General features: G+C 38.2%; 1 protein-coding gene across 1 annotated transcript; it reads right to left on the minus strand.

The window, feature by feature from the left end:
• Positions 1-328: 328 nt before the first annotated feature.
• On the minus strand, positions 329-16,883 carry LOC124612600 (maternal protein exuperantia). Its single transcript, XM_047140889.1, has 4 exons — positions 16,718-16,883; positions 15,844-16,129; positions 15,319-15,648; positions 329-1,557 (listed from the first exon to the last, which is right to left on the minus strand). Exons 2-4 carry the CDS (start codon positions 16,120-16,122, stop codon positions 940-942), a joined length of 1,227 nt encoding a protein of 408 aa, XP_046996845.1. The 5' UTR covers positions 16,123-16,129; positions 16,718-16,883; the 3' UTR covers positions 329-939.
• Between the last annotated feature and the right edge of the window lie 933 nt (positions 16,884-17,816).

Genomic DNA, 17,816 nt, shown 5'->3' on the forward strand with positions numbered 1-17,816 from the left:
TGATGTGTGTTCACTATCTAACACCATTCTGTATACTTTTGTGCCTGAATAGTAGCTTATTGTTTACTTATTGATTCACTAAAAGGAAAAACATCTGTAATGGAATTTGGCAAGCCCCAAAAAAACTGCATTCATGCCTTTGGGCAAATATTTAATTTACTGGACTGTCATACATCTGGCAATTTTCCAAAAATCAATACCTTATTTGCCAACATGAATGAAAATTTACACCACAAGAAAAAATTTGTGAAACTGGAAAACTAGTTGATCTTCACTGAAAAGATGGACTCCACATTTAGTGACAGGGTTTAAAAAACAAATACTGCTGTGTGATGCATGTTATATAATTGAAAAGCAATTGCTACAAAAGTTATACATTAAAACTAATACCTCTGCTTTAATGTACTAGAGTTTGGTGACAATCTCAGTAACAAGCTTTCAGAATACGCATCCAATTTGAAGGTCTCTGTATATTTCTGATAAACACTAAAGGCAGCAGAAACTTAAAGCTTTATATATTTATAAATAATATGAAAATTAACATTAAATAAAAAATTTCCTTAGTACATATGTACATATTGCTTTTATTTAACAGTTTTTACAATGAGATCTGAAGAAAAAACCATTTCCTGGCGTTTACAGTACACAGTGAGTACTTCATTTAAATCAGTGAATCAATGAACGGTCTAGCAGAACTGTAGCAAACTTAATTCATCTGTATTTGAGATTGAAAATAAAATATAAATGATGAATCTTACTTCTCATTCCACCAAGATGAAAGCAAATTATTCTTGACAAATTAATGTTCTCTTAACTAAATACTTTAATAGAGACCTAACAATTTAACTGATTAAGGCAACACTGGCATAAATGATGCATTTCTGGTAAACAAAACATCTCTGGAAAGTAAGGCACTCATTAGATGTCTCATTACTACTATTAGTTTGATTCCGGAGTAGCTGGAGAGGATGCACCAGTATTAACACTTTTCTGAGGTGAGGTGTCATTGCTCTGAGACGAGGCAGTAGCAGAAGTATTATTAGCACCAGTGCTCGGCTCCTTCACTGGAGAGTTATTTGTATCAGGTGTACTTGATGCACTTGCACCTTCAGAGACTGATTTTTCAGGGGCAACTTTCTGGGGTGTTTCATCAGATTTCTTCTTAGATTCAGGATTAAAATGTCCATTCACAATTTTCTTCAATTCTTCCAGTTCATTGGGCTTAATATTAGTTACTTTTGATGTTATCAATTCATTTATACCATTACTTCCATCTTTGGAATGTGCAGCTGAAAGATCTTCGTAGTTTACACCAGCCTGCGCCAGAGCCCTACGAAGTGCAGATGCCTTCGCCGACTCCTTTCTGTCAATACGCATCATAGGCCTGAATATTGGCCTCAAAGAGTTCTGTCGCTCAATAAACTTTTTTAACAAGGCAATGTGTTCCTCCTCTTTATCCAGTGTCCAAATGAATTCTTTTAAGCTCTCCACTACAGCAACAGATGCATCTCCACTACCTTTATTTTCCTGTCGCTCATCAAGTAAGTGATGCACAATCTGTAACAAACAATATGTTCGTATGTTCAGCAGATTCTGAAAACAGTTAAGTTCACAAAATCAACAATATTACAGTGACATATTCAAATCTAGCTCCTGCATATGGCAAGCTGCTGATTTTGCCCGTAAGAGACAAAATTAACTGACCACACTGTGTGACTGGCACAAAGATGTCACCAACACTGTCATAACAAATTATGTTTGGGGACAATCTTAGCTATTTCTAGGCAAGGCAGGGCAATTGTTAGACAGGTAAAACCAACTGCTGACTATGATTAAGTTTAGACAGTATACAGCTCTAAATAAATATCTCTGTACAATAAACTTGTCGTGTAAACTTACTGCAGTGATATGATTGGAACAAATGATTTGCAGGACCAGATGTATGTACCTAACTATTGAGGTGTCTCATGGAGCAAAAAAGTTACCACCACTTATAGGTAATGTGGACAAGTGCAAAATAAGGTAATATTAACATTATAGAATGAAGATTTCTTTCCACCACTTCCCACACTTCAAGTTGAAAACAGTTATTTTTACAGTAACAACAACGTGCATTGAGAAAAGTTTCAGTATTATTACTTTGTGTATCCCTGCCCTTTATCAATAAAAGGTTTGTTTTTTGTTCACTGACCCCAGTACTTCAGAGACATTTATATGCCTTATATCTTTATTATTCTTTGTGAAGGAGGATAAGAAAATTTAAGTTCTAGTTACAGCACCCAATCTATTTTCCACTTACACTACACAACCAAGCCTCAATCTCAACAACAGAACATTTCACAGCACTGCTCTTGTGAGATGTGCTCTATCTGGCCAAGTTCTATGTCAACAGTTATTTACATGTAAGCTGTTTTGATCAGAAACACACAAAACTTAACAAGCAACCCTTTGTGCAGCTCAAATATCTCCTTCCATTTGCACCCATTTTTTAAAATCATATTCAAAGTTTGGAACATGTAAAATGTATTTCCCACAGGAAGAGCTTTGCTAATCTTATTCCAACTCATCTTTTGCCCTCAATCACTTCTGCCAAGCAGTTTTAAAACCATGTGCACACTTTTGTACAGTTAAGGAATCATTATGACAAACAGATTTGCACTATGATAATGGAAAGCTCAAGATGTAAATTGTCAATGTTTTGATCAAAGGAGATTCCATTTATACTATCAAACCTATTTAAAAAACATGGAAAAATATACTTGACCTGAATGGAAAAGATCAATAACAACAGGCAATACTTGTTTCAAGGCACTTAACATCTGTTATTAAGTCTACTACCACTCTCTCACTTCCCCCACCCCCAACTGACAAATTTCAGGGAGCAGAGGTTGTGGGGGGGTTGCCAATATGCAACCAGCAAAATTTGGTAAGGCACTGCATGCACCTACAAAACAGCCAACACAGCAGGGCATGTGCCAAACGAAAATTAAATACATTAGGCTGGTCACCAGCACCTCTACTTCCCGAAACACCAAAATTTTTATCTCTGTATGCTTGTCACTCCTGACTTTTGGAACGTACCCATCCTGACACTCAAGCAGCAGTTAACAAGAAAATCCTTTAGTAGGCAGCAACACACACAATTACTGATCTATTACTGGGAATGTCACAGGGATGAGATTTAATTTTCTATGCTTTTGATAAATACATCTAAGAAATTTTATCAAAACTATGCAGTAAATGATTTGTTTGAAATGAACGATTAAATATGTGAAAGACAACACTACCACTTCTCACATTAAAGAGCAGTTGAGTAACTGAAGCATGTATCTGAACTCTTCTAACTGGAAGTCCTCAATTACACTACCATCCCTTAAAGCAGTCATGGGCAATCTTTGGTGACCCACAGCCTTTACTCAAATACTTAAGCTGTCAGGTCACCTTATCACTTGAAGCAACAATAGCACTCTTAGCAGTTAAGTACAGCCTCAGTGACAGTTTATGAGGTACCCCTTCCCAATAAGCCACATTAACAAATTCTGCCAAATGTGTTTTTGAAAATACATTCATGTTTTCTGAGGCATGACAGCTTGTCATACTTTATAGACACCTATATGCTCTTGTCTTTGTCTCTTAAGACTTGCCCATGAGAGCAACTCCCTCTGGTGTGGCCTGGAGCGCCTGCTTGCTGTGCCCACAAGAGTAGTCTAATTCTCACAGTATTGGTTAATGTTCAATATTAACAGAGACTGTCTATTCCTGGTGAAAGTGGACTCTTGTGTTGTGCAAATGTTATGAGGGTCCTGAACTTTGTGACTGCTGTTTGATTTAAACACCCTGGATAAATGCTGTGCTCAAATTGTGGTTTTCATTTGGCAGAATATTAACCATCTTCCTAGACTGCTAAATCATGTCATTTGTTGAGGATAATGTACTGTTTATTCCACTTCAGATCGTGTATATCTTGTTTTATTTAAGTGGTTTATAAGAAAATTTAAGTTTTTTAGTTGTGGTGTCAAATTTGTTAACTTCTTAAAAGTCAAATTTTTAAGTATCACTCCGTGAGAAATTGCATGAACTATTGGGAGAGTAATAACTTAATTATAATCTTCACTGTGACCTGAGCTTGCACTTACTGGAATGTTGCTACAGGGAATTTGTGAAGACTGCTTGCATTCTGACACCAGTACTGTTTACCGATCCTTGTTAGACCTACTCGTTCTGGCCCCAGATAGCTTTCAAAGCAACCTATTTATGCGATTCTGGGTGCACAAGCCATGGGCAGCGAAAGCTCTCACTGTCCTATGCAATGCTACGTCTTCCAAGCACAGCCATGGCTTCTAATACTGCAATTTAAAGTTTTAGTTGAAATTTTAGAGTAACACTCATTCTATTTGTTACTTAGAAGAGGCTTCCTTTTTATAACCTTTTTGATTTTTCAAATTATTTAAACATTTTACCAGTGGTTGAGATCTCAATGGTCATTCTTATTTAATGTAAATTTCAATAATTTGAATATTATCGTGGAACCCTGTAAACCTTACTACATGTCTGTTTTATGAGGTTTTAAATCTTATCTCCCTTGGTTAGTTTGTATTTTAAAATAATTTTTGGCAGTGGCCTATTATGTGGCCAGTAGAGTTTCATTAAATTTTGATTGGTGCCTTCTGCTCATGAAGTTTTGGTCATTTATGGTTGTTTAAATGTGGCTTGAATTTGTATCAGTCTGGCAAACAGCAATTTTGTCCAAGTTATAATCGACATGAAAATGAAATGAAATGATCGTATGGCATATAATCGACATTATCTGCCATAACTTACATTCTGTATTCAAATTGTTATTTAAATTCTTAATTGGATTAATGTTATTTAGTCTGTCTAAAATTTGTTGCAACAGTGAGAGTTGTGACAAATCTCCATTGGTCTAGCCCTTCCCCTTCCTTTCTGGCTAAATTAAGAGGCTGTATGTTCACTTTTCATTATGATCACCCACCTCATGTTCACATTTATTTACACATCGTGAACATTGTTTATTTACTTACGACATTTTACGAGAGTGATCTTAACACTCATTGCAAAACTCTACAACACAAAGACGTTTCACAAATGTAAACAAAAATGAACACCTGGACATGGGATGCTTCCACCTGCATCTCTTCAAGTTAGCAAGCTGTTCCCACACACTGTATACAAATCAGCACACTGTCTATTACTTCATCCTCAAACTGGAAACATGTCTGTTGTTCAAATCCATCTGCTGCAAAATGTTACTACAACCTTCACTGGTCTGTGTTATGAGCCGCAAACCCACAGCAAGCTGAGCATCAGCAGACATCCGAGAATTCAACCCGGGCAGATTAGAACTGGGCACTTCAACACTCCCACAAACTACTACTACTACTACTACTACTACTACTACTACTACTACTAGACCAGATTGAAACCAATAGCCAGATCAAGCCCGCAGGCCACCTGCACAGACAGTGTAAAATTTTTAGATATGTATCCCATTATAAAATATGCAATTCTCACAGAAGTCTTCTATTTATTTTTAATAATGATTGTACGTGCTTAAAATGCTAATGTTACATGCATTACTTCAGATCAAAGTAACCCATGAGAGAAGAGTATGGATTGCAGTATTACAAACGTAAAATTACATTGATTCTATTGGTAGCAAAAAACAAGTCAGTGTGGACCTCCGACAAGTAAGATACTTTCAAATTCCAACAAAATGTTATAGATTTAGATCACAAAACCAAGCCTTTGTTTTATGGTGAATCTTAAAAACAAATGTGTGTGGGTCACGTCCAGAAGAGGATGGCTATCAGGTCCAGGAAGTTTCAACTGAGTTTGAAAAACTTATAATAAAATGTAAGGGGTAGCCTGACAGACAAAATTAGTGACGAATTGCAACAATACTATGGCATGATCATTAAGAATAACATCCAAGTGTTCAAAATGAGGCCCACAATATGTCAACTTACAACAAACCAATATACAAATTGTGCCCTCCCAGACCATATTCATGTGTCCAAGCACTGCAAGCTACAATACTCAAAAACTTTATACTCCCAGGAACAATCCAACCCAGCAGCTGTCATTGAATTCTCAAGCCCTTTACAGTGACCTGGTACATCCTGACTTTTGCCTAAAGGGGCAGACCCAAAATCCAAACAAGTCAAATTTCATATGGACTATCAAAAAGTCTTTTTGTTGGAAGACTGAACTGGGAGTCAGTCACACTGTACTGCTTTTAATAATGGCAACAGCAGCAGGGTGATAGTGATGCAGTGTATGGGCATTAATCCTGGAGTACAGTGCACCAGAGAACTGCCCTTTGACAAGGTTTGCACAGAAAGCACAGTATGCAGCAGATACAGCTACTATGGAGTCCTCAACTGAGAAAAAATATCTTCAGAAAATCTTCAAGAGGACAATACACAGTATGGTACAGGATGCAAGTGAATAAAAATATGTACATTTTCAGGTACACAGATATTGTCACTAGCTATAAAATTAGTTTCAACCTATATTGTTAAAGTTACTTAGACATTAAGAAAATGGATCTTTTCTAAGCTACACATCCGTGCACCAAGTGTTTTCCGGAGCAGTCTGTCCCTTTTCCTTTTCTATGTTACCTAACAAATGACGTAGCTGACATATGTACTTTGTTACGATATTACACTGACAATCACAGTATCTATAAATATTTGTTTACCCTTATCCTGCATCATAGATTATAGTCAGCAACAGGAGTAATGGCCTGTGTTGCAGCTCCCGAGGACAGCTGCTTCGTCAAATCGGCAGAAAGTGCGCAGACTAACTATGTTACACTGATGCACCTTGGCAATGTCACAGACTGGCTTGCCTGAATTTGCCTTACATTTGAAGACAGTTCACTTTGAAAGTAAAATCCCTTGCCTGTCCATGGAACACTTAGCACCTAAGTGTTTCACCCATTTTGAGAAACCTCGCAGAAAAGAAAGGATGCTACAAAAATCAGCCAATCTCAATTTCACACACATAGAACAACAGAATGCTCAAATATGCCTGAAGTTTTCACAGTACATTAAGCAGAAACAAACTTGGCACTAATTGGCTAGCTGCAATGGTCTGTGCATCCCTGGCACACAGGCCAACACTGTCGCAGATTAAAACACACTGCAAAATTTTCAGTCATGTTTATGGAAGATTATTGTAAAAACTTAAGGCCACAACTCTCTGAACCTTAATTTAATAGCATCAAGATTTGATTGCTCCAGTGCTACACTATTAAGACATCTGCTTTTATGAAGAGTCAGTTTGGGTCAATTACTTACATGTGATGTGTGCTAAATTATCTAACAAGACAGTAGAGACGAGATCCTACCAACATACTAAACAGGGATGATCACTGAATAACTTATCTAAAGCACACCATGTCCAACAAGCATGTAATAGTAACAATACAGTCCAGGTAACTGTGCTTCAACATTGCAACCAGTGAATCTTTTTGAAGCACCATATTCTACATTTTCAACAGTGAAAACGGGTCGACCGAAGAGAGTGATCCCACCCGTAGGCTTTGACCCGTGACGTAAGGCTGTTGTGGCGTGTTTGTGGGTATCTTTTTGATGTGATCGGTGGTGCTCTTTGGTGGTGTGTTAGGTGATGTTTTTGGTTTAGTTTGCATTTGTGGCGTGTTTGTAGGTGGCATATTGTTGCCGTCGGTGGTTCTCTCTGGTGATGCGTTTATGGGTAACGTGTTATGTGGCGTATGGGGTTCATTTGAGTGATAGCATTGCATGTGTGTGGTATCTGAACTGTGCTTTCAGCGGAATATTTTTTCAGTGAGTTGACAATTTTAGTTGTTATTTTGACATTATTGTAGTTTTTTTCTGTTCGTCGTGTGTAAATTTTGGGAAATTGTTTTTTTATGTCTTTTGTAGGTATAGATATGACTGACAAGGTCAACAGTTTTCGGTTGTCTGTGGTGACGTGGAACAGTGCGTTGTCTCTAATAAAATTTCTTCAATTATTCCGATTTTTTGATGATGTCGTGAAGAAATGAGGCTTACTAAAGTTCCGGCGTCTCGAACCAGGGACGGCTGTATGTGGAGATGTCTTAAGGACAACAGCGCAAGAGAAGTGTTCGATTCCACTATGTGGTTGTGGCTGTGAGTATTCCGGTATCTGGAATTGCTGTTGAGCTATATAGGTCAAGGGAAGTGTTCGATTCTAATTTGTGGGATCGGGAGCTGATATTGAGCGATATAGGTCATGGGAAGTGTCTGATTCCAGAGCATATTGTGTTTAGTGGAATTTGGGTAGTTTTGTGTTGTCTGTTTTCGTCATTTTGTGTGGTTTGGTATGGTGGTGTGTGTGTAAATTTGTTTATATTTACTTTGTCACCACCCAAAAACCCCCAATTTCCCACACTTGTCTCTTTAGTTTCATTAGGTTTTTGTGGAATGTGTGTGTGGGTTTTTCCAACGTATTTTTGTGTTTGTGGTCATGTTCACGTAATGATGTTATAGGCGCCATATAGGAGTCTTAGTGTATGGTCGTTTCTGCCGTATTAGTGACATAATGGGTCGAAGCAAATGGGTGGAATCTGACGCTTCTGTATTTCTGTGAAAACAAATTACTCAAACCCATAAAAACTTGTGAGCCTACATAACTAAGGGCAGATAATTCACAATGCTTTTTCACGGTCATGTGACAAATTCCCTAATTCCACTTTTAAAACAGTTTCTGCTTTGTCTGTGTTAATTGATAAGCCCCAATTACTTAATATGTTGTGTGTACTTTGCATGATCCATACACATTCTAGTTCTGAATCTGCAGTCCATGGCAGTCTTAAGATTCCAGAGTACTTATGTTTCCAGCTGAAGTGCACTTACAGTGTACCTGGCTCTTGTTGGGGGCTGCACATGATGAAGGGCGAGAAGTGAATACAATTAAGTCTTCATAGGTAGCCAATGAGAACCACTAAATGTAATATCTTTCAAATGAAGATTCAAACTGATTACTTTTGATTTCAATATGGAGAGCAGAAAGAAAGTGACATGTTGACTGCCTGACTTACAGCAAAGACCGAGGCCATGGTTATGTCTGAACGTGACGATTTCATTGAGTTGGTGAAGCCAATGACAATACAAAATTACAACTGCTGTAACAGACTGTACAGCAACAACATGTTCATATTACAATAACCCAATGCTATGTCTTATTTCTGGTTTTGCCAACAACGCTGATATGGTTAAATATCCTAAACTAATGGAATAAATTGTTACCCTTATTTAAGAAGCATACAAAATAACTAATGAGAACAGCTACCAACAACTGCCTGAAGATGTACTTAAGGCAGAATTGTAGATTACAAGAATCATTGTTTTAACAATTTGTAATTATAAATGCACTAACAGAAGTAAGGAGCAGAAAAGTTCTTGGACCACGACCTCACATCCCGGAAAGTAAATCAACAGCCAGTTTCTATGTTAATTATGCATAACATAGTAGCTATCTCCACGTAAGTATGCTGAAGCAGCAGTTTGAACAATTTCCTAGAAGATGAAACAGACTTCTTCTAAAAAACCCACAAGAATGTTAATCACAAAACAGCTCTGGACGAAGTACAAAACAAATAAGTGTGATGGAAATTAAGAATCAGCCTAAGGATTCGAATCTGCTATGTTTTAACAGGTTACACCCTGACTGATTAAATACCAAAGAAATGATACTATGCAATGATTCTTGTTAACACATGCTACCCAACATTCATTCCTCGACACACACCTGAAACAACATGTAACCTCACCAAAGAATTGCAGTTTGTCAAATTATACTACCGTTCAGACAATTTATGAAAGAATCTGGCCAGTAAATCAATACCCATATAAAATTAACAAGTGGAATTTTTAGGAGGGAAATACGGAAGCGTCCGATCCCGCCCGTCTGCTATGAGCCGTGACATCGCAAATATGGCGGAAACAAAACCAAACACACACACTTTCCACAAGAAGCCTAATGACACTAACGGGACAAGCGAGGGAAATGGGGTTTTGGGTGGGGGGGGGGGGGGGGGGGCATTAAATATAAACAAATTCAGACGCCTTGCGTAGCTACAACATGAAAGTGAAGACAGCCATGCATGAATACCCACCCACCTCCCCAGGGCTCGTAACCCCTGCAACCCATAGAAGATAAAGATGCTTCAGTAGCTGATTAGTGTTTTTTGTCTTGTCTAAAAAATCTCACAGGATAGAACGAACAGATCAGAGAGATAAATATAATAAACTAAAACAGAAATTGGAGGAAACATAATTAAAATAAGTAATAAGCGTTTTTAAATTTAAAAATCTCACGAGAGAGAACGAACAGATCAGAAAAGTAAATAAAATAAGATAAAACAGAACTGGAGACAGCCACACTAAAACCAAACTCCGCGCCGTCATGACGTCACACACGACAACACCCTTACGTCACGGGTCAAAGCCGACACGTCGGATCGGACGCTTCTGTCGACCCTTTAGGAGTACAGATCGTAATCACAATATTGAGGGGAAAGTAAATTTACATTAATTATCTAAGTGCAAGAGAAAAATGGGCGCCAGCTGTCTGTTCATGATCAGATGATTAATAAGTACTTTGCTTACTGCACATCTGCAAGAATATGAAAAACAGTTTCACCCTTACTGTGCATGGAACGTACATTTTTCCAACTAGAAATGAAAATTGCTCATCACTGTATCAATGGAAACTCTCTTAAGGCTAAATTGCAAATCAATTTGTTACTACAACTGTGACATTCATCTTCCAACCTAACCTAGACCACAGATTAAGAAAGTTTCTCATAACCTATTTTTTGTGTAGGAAGGGGTTTGCACAACAGTATTTCTAGATCTGAAAATTATTCTCACAGCCTTAGTTTCATCACCCCCTCTCCGCTGGTAATTCGAGCTTTCCCACAAACCCCTAAAATTATAATTTTTCCTATGTAACAGCAGATTTAATTGTTGGTGCCCCACGCAGTCTAGTAACAGGCAAATCTTCATCGTACACCAAGGTATATACACTCACTGTTGGCAACATTTCTCTTATTTACTGCTATAATTCTGACAATATGAACAATGCAAACATTTTCAGAATAATCCTACCAATCCTAACATTCCCTCCAACATTCTAAGTGAAACTGCAAGGTATGTTTGAAAGGTATTTTGTTACACAACAGAAAAACTTCAGTTTCATGGACATAACTTCAATTTCCGTGTAATCTAACATCCAGTGAAAAACTGATTATTTCAGGGGCTCTGAAACATTATCTAACTACATGGACTAATTTTTAATGCACCCGTAAGTTTTAGAATCCCGTACGCGTCAGCATACAGCCACAACAGGAAAGAGTTTTTAGTGCAAGTTTATCAATACCAGTCTCCAATAATATCATGGATCAAATTCCAAACGTATATGATGACCCACCTGTCAGTTGTTGTTGTGGTCTTCAGTCCTTAGACTGGTTTGATGCAGCTCTCCATGCTACTCTATCCTGCACAAGCTTCTTCATCTCCCAGTACCTACTGCAACCTACATCCTTCTGAATCTGCTTAGTGTATCCATCTCTTGGTCTCCCTCTACAATTTTTACCCTCCATGCTGCCCTCCAATGCTAAATTTGTGATCCGTTGATGCCTCAAAACATGTCCTACCAACCGATCCCTTCTTCTAGTCAAGTTGTGCCACAAACTTCTCTTCTCCCCAATCCTATTCAATACCTCCTCAGTTACGTGAACTACCCACCTTATCTTCAGCATTCTTCTGTAGCACCACATTTCGAAAGCTACTATTCTCTTCTTGTCCAAACTGGTTATCGTCCATGTTTCACTTCCATACATGGCTACACTCCATACAAATACTTTCAGAAACAACTTCCTGACAAATCTATACTCGATGTTAACGAATTTCTCTTCTTCAGAAACGATTTCCTTGCCATTGCCAGTCTACATTTTATATCCTCTCTACTTCGACCATCATCAGTTATTTTACTCCCTAAATAGCAAAACTCCTTTACTACTTTACGTGTCATTTCCTAATCTAATCCCCTCAGCATCACCTGACAATTTGACTTTTGCTTTTGTTGATGTTGATCTTATATCCTCCTTTCAAGACACTGTCCATTCCGTTCAACTGCTCTTCCAAGTCATTTGCTGTCTGACAGAATTACAATGTCATCGGCGAACCTCAAAGTTTTTACTTCTTCTCCATGAATTTTAATACCTACTCCGAATTTTTCTTTTGTTTCCTTTACTGCTTGCTCAATATACAGATTGAATAACATAGGGGAGAGGCTATAACCCTGTCTCACTCCTTTCCCAACCACTGCTTCCCTTTCATGGCCCTCGACTCTTGCAACTGCCATCCGGTTTCTGTACAAATTGTAAATAGCCTTTCGCTCCATGTATTTTACCCCTGCCACCTTCAGAATTTGAAAGAGTATTCCAGTTAACGTTGTCAAAAGCTTTCTCTAAGTCTACAAATGCTAGAAACTTAGGTTTGCCTTTTCTTAATCTTACTTCTAAGATAAGCCTTAAGGTTAGTATTGCCTCACGTGTTCCAACGTTTCTAGGGAATCCAAACTGATCTTCCCCGAGGTCGGCTTCTACCAGTTTTTCCATTCATCTGTAAAGAATTCGCGTTAGTATTTTGCAGCTGTGTCTTATTAAACTGATAGCTCGGTAATTTTCACATGTCAACACCTGCTTTCTTTGGGATTGGAATTATTATATTCTCGTTGAAGCCTGAGGGTATTTCGCCTGTCTCATACATCTTGCTCACCAGATGGTAGAGTTTTGTCATGACTGGCTCTACCAAGGCCATCAGTAGTTCTAATGGAATGTTGTCTACTCCCGGGGCCTTGTTTCGACTCAGGTCTTTCAGTGCTCTGTCAAACTCTTCACGCAGTATCTTATCTCCCATTTCATCTTCATCTACATCCTCTTTCACTTCCGTAATATTGTCCTCAAGTACATGCCCTTGTATAGACCCTCTATATACATCTTCCACCTTTCTGCCTTCCCTTCTTTGCTTAGAACTGGGTTGCCATCTGAGCTCTTGATGTTCATACAAGTGGTTCTCTTCTCTCCAAAAGTCTAATTTTCCTGTAGGCAGTATCTATCTTACCCCTAGTGAGACAAGCCTCTACATCCTTACATCTGTCCTCTAGCCATCCCTGCTTAGCCATTTTGCACTTCCTGTCGATCTCATTGAGACGTTTGTATTCCTTTTTTGCCTGCTTCATTTACTGCATTTTTATATTTTCTCCTTTCATCAATTAAATTCAATATTTCTTCTGTTACCCAAGGGTTTCTATTAGCCCTCATCTTTTTACCTACTTGATCGTCTGCTGCCTTCACTACTTCATCCCTCAGAGCTACCCATTCTTCTTCTACTGTGTTTCTTTCCCCCATTCCTGTCAATTGTTCCCTTACGCTCTCCCTGAAACTCTGCACAACCTCTGGTTCTTTCAGTTTATCCAGGTCCCATCTCCTTAAATTCCCACCTTTTTGCAGTTTCTTCAGTTTCAATCTACAGTTCATAACCAATAGATTGTGGTCAGAATCCACATCTGCCCCTGGAAATGTCTTACAATTTAAAACCTGGTTCCTAAATCTCTGTCTTACCATTATATAATCTATCTGATACCTTTTAGTATCTCCAGGATTCTTCCAGGTATACAACCTTCTTTTATGATTCTTGAACCAAGTGTTGGCTATGATTAAATTATGCTCTGTGCAAAATTCTACCAGACGGCTTCCTCTTTCATTTCTCCCCCCCCCCATCCATATTCACCCACTATGTTTCCTTCTCTCCCTTTTCCTACTCTCGATTCCAGTCACCCATGACTATTAAATTTTCGTCTCCCTTCACTACCTGAACAATTTCTTTTATCTCATCATACATTTCATCAATTTCTTCATCATCTGCAGAGCTACTTGGCATATAAACTTGTACTACTGTAGTAGGCATGGGCTTTGTGTCTATCTTGGACACAATAATGCGTTCACTATGCTGTTTGTAGTAGCTAACCCGCACTCCTATTTTTTATTCACTATTAAACCTACTCCTGCATTACCCCTATTTGGTTTTGTATTTATAACCCTGTAATCACCTGACCAAAAGTCTTGTTCCTCCTGCCACCTAACTTCACTAATTCCCACTATATGTAACTTTAACCTATCCATTTCCCTTTTTAAATTTTCTAACCTACCTGCCCAATTAAGGGATCTGACATTCCACACTCCGATCCGTAGAATGTCAGTTTTCTATCTCCTGATAACGACATCCTCTTGAGTAGTCCCCGCCCGGAGATCCGAATGGGGGACTATTTTACCTCCGGAATATTTTACCCAAGAGGACGCCATCATTTAATCATACAGTAAAGCTGCATGTCCTCGGGAAAAATTACGGCTGTAGTTTCCCCTTGCTTTCAGCCGTTCGCAGTACCAGCACAGCAAGGCCGTTTTGGTTAATGTTACAAGGCCAGATGAGTCAATCATCCAGACTGTTGCCCCTGCAAATACTGAAAAGGCTGCTGCCCCTCTTCAGGAACCACATGTTTGTCTGGCCTCTCAACAGATACCCCTCCGTTGTGGTTGCACCTACGGTACGGCCATCTGTATCGCTGAGGCACGCAAGCCTCAGCACCAACGGCAAGGTCCATGGTTCATGGGGGAAGCACCTGTCAGATGTGATGTTAAAATAACAGCTCCTTCGTGCAATATGAAAGAAGTATCTAGTAGCCAGCACTACATTTCATCCAGTCCTCTTATTACACACACAAAACCTTCAGTCAATATACCCACCTGAATCACCACTTGGGAAAAAGGACCATTGTGGAGAAAAGTTTTGTGATTAGGCATTAGAACAACCCATTTTGGTGCCCATCCAACAATGCTACATGGCTTTAACTTTATTTAATCATTGTTCATTCAAAGTCTAAAAATAGTAACCAATAAATGTTTAGCCATGTACCATGATAAATTTGACATAACCCCACCTGCAAACTAGTTCCTAGTTATTCACTATGCTGTAACAACCCTCTGCTTACTCACATAGCACTATGAATAACAATGGACTGCCACAATTGTTTTAATAAATAGAAAAATTTAAATATCCTACTGGAAACTGAAATGCTATAATCTTGAGTGCAACAATTCTTATGTTATCCCTTGGCAGTAGTGCAGAACTGCAAAATTAACTGATGCAACAATGAAGCTAGACAGCCAAAACCCAGATTCTGTTTAAATGAATGAACAAAAACTTTCTGTTTAATGTTTACCTGATAAGCAAGGCGTGCCCTATCAACAGCACTACTTAAGTCTTCTTCCTTGTCCAGAAGCACCCGTGATAATGTACGAAGAGTAAAAGCCTTAACAGTTTTTGCACATTTCACTTCTGCAACAGAAAAACCATTGACGAATCCTTTCACTACTGCACAAAACCTATCCAGCAGGTTGTACTTTCTCAACGCCTCCAACAGCAACGATGACGCCAATTTTTGGTTTTCATGGCTAACCAGAATAAGACTCTGCTTTGTCTTTCCACTTATCTGCTCCAGCCAATGCACGAAATCAGTAAGGGCGGAAATTTCACTCTTCGTTTTTAAAACCTGAAAAACGAATTTCATTCAACATACTGATCAAGAACAAATATTTAATATAACAGGACATGATGATTTATATAACATTCACAATGTAAACGTAGCTGTATAAATTAATACTTCTCAGCATGACATAACTCTTAATTGAGATTTATTTTTATACGGAAATGAGGAAAAATGGGTAACAAATTTACATAATCTTACCTTTCCAGCTTTAATATCCTTCAGCATTCTATATCGTCCAATTGTCACCACTGCCATATTATGCCTGCTCCGGGAAGCAGGATTCAAATCTCCGAAGGGCATAATGTACTGAGAGAACTTGTCAGTTGGGGTGTACGCAGCAACTTGACAAATTTCGTCAATTAGTGTACGTCCAGTTGCATCCACATCCCAACCGATCAACCTGTATTCACCTCCAGCAGAAAGATCCACAGTCTTTCCGCTCTCTGTGCCATTCTCTGTTACTGTTGTTGACACCATCACTCTCCTATAAGCGAAACATGAGAAATTTAAATCTACTAATACACCACTGAAAAACAATTGTCTAATATCTTGTATTTATACAACTCAGGAATAAAGATTGTTATCTGTTTGGAAATAAGATTTCTTCAGTTGAAATGTGACAACTGATTAGGACTATTTTCCAACGCTAGTCAAGTCTGGTCCGATGACAAACTTCAAACCTCAATTATTTTCAGGAATCTTGGCACCCACACACAGCCGACTAAGTATCTCGTGTTTGTAATAACAATACTTCTCAATAAATGATGAATAATGCAATATGGCATTGAGCACGAGTTCTACAACCGATTCGATCGACAAACACTCCTTCACACTTAAATAATTATAAACAACAAAGCCCATGGTGCTGATTGTACGGCATGTGCAACATCCCCATTTAACCACAATGTCCTATCCTAAGTAACAATCACTCTCTGCTTTCACGAACAGGAAAACTAGGAAAAGTAACATGTTTTTCTCCGGCAACAATCTATTCTTAGAAAAATTAACAGCCCCGCCCCTTCATCATGCAAACAGCATAAATAATCATCGTTAACGGCAATGTCTCGCTTACCAGTGGGTGGTCAATGCCTAAACTATCAGACAGCGCGTCCAAAATGTTACCAATTATTCTCACTACTGACAATCTTCACACATTCGACTCTCATACGTCACTATACGTTTCACTACACAATGCACGTGGAGGATAGAAATGGGTGCCTTCTGAAAGTTACGTATGCAATACGCAAATAGTGCGCGGCGAGATTCTTATTAGTATCGATAGAATCGCATCGATTAAAATCTTTATAACTGAAAAGACATGCCAAATGTAGTCATTTACATTTAATACGATCATGTTGCTTTTAAGAAATGCTAAAGAAATATATTAAATTCAGTGAAATAAGTTTTATTAACAAATCATTATACTCTTTGGACAGCAAACCTCAAAAACAAGAACGAACGTCAATAAACGGAAAATAGAGGGCGTTTATTATTAAAAGTTATGATACAATATAAGAGATGGGGAAAGTGCTTCTTTTTACGGAATCATTCCTTTTGAGATAGCTCTTCTGACTGAATTACTTCAGATGAACTATATAATTCATTTTATCTTTAAAGTACCAATAAAAAGAGGAGCACGTAGAAAAACTCTTACACCAATAAATCAGGAGCAAAATTTTATTGCCTAAAAAATTGGATGAACTATAGAAATAAACACAAAATGAACATTACTAATAACGTTTTATTTGTGTAAGTACAATCTTTTTGTTAGTATGGGCTGACTGCTTTCGATTTTAACCCATGTCCTTACTTGGGAACCCGGGTAGAGGGAAACACTAAAGATTAAATTATCCTCATTGTCACCAAGGACGTTTATCTGACTTTTCTTATCTGATAGGATATGAAAAAGGAAAAATTCGTTCCTATTTCCCAGTTCACAAAAATTAATTTTTAAAATGGGAAAGAAACATTTATATGCTGAGGAAATGTGTAAAAAAAAAACAATAAAATCGTGTAGTCGGTATTAAGAAGCGTCATGGGAGAGGAGGATCGGAAATGGAGATTGAAATAATGGAACGTTTTCGATCTTCAGATCCGACGCAGTTCTCACAATTTGGAGCTGGAACCTGAACTGAACTGAGTGAACTAAACAGTTCCGATAATCCGATCTG

Source organism: Schistocerca americana, chromosome 4 (genome assembly GCF_021461395.2).
Source record: "Schistocerca americana isolate TAMUIC-IGC-003095 chromosome 4, iqSchAmer2.1, whole genome shotgun sequence".
Taxonomy (NCBI): Eukaryota; Metazoa; Arthropoda; class Insecta; order Orthoptera; family Acrididae; genus Schistocerca; species Schistocerca americana.

What these genes read in the sequence shown, in the direction of transcription:
- LOC124612600 (XM_047140889.1), bottom strand. Translation starts at nt 16,122, where the DNA reads ATGGTGTCAACAACAGTAACAGAGAATGGCACAGAGAGCGGAAAGACT. An exon ending in AGGATATTAAAGCTGGAAAG is followed by an intron (nt 15,649 to 15,843) that starts GTAAGATTATGT and finishes TTCGTTTTTCAG; the next exon opens with GTTTTAAAAACGAAGAGTGA. An exon ending in GGGCACGCCTTGCTTATCAG is followed by an intron (nt 1,558 to 15,318) that starts GTAAACATTAAA and finishes TGTTTGTTACAG; the next exon opens with ATTGTGCATCACTTACTTGA.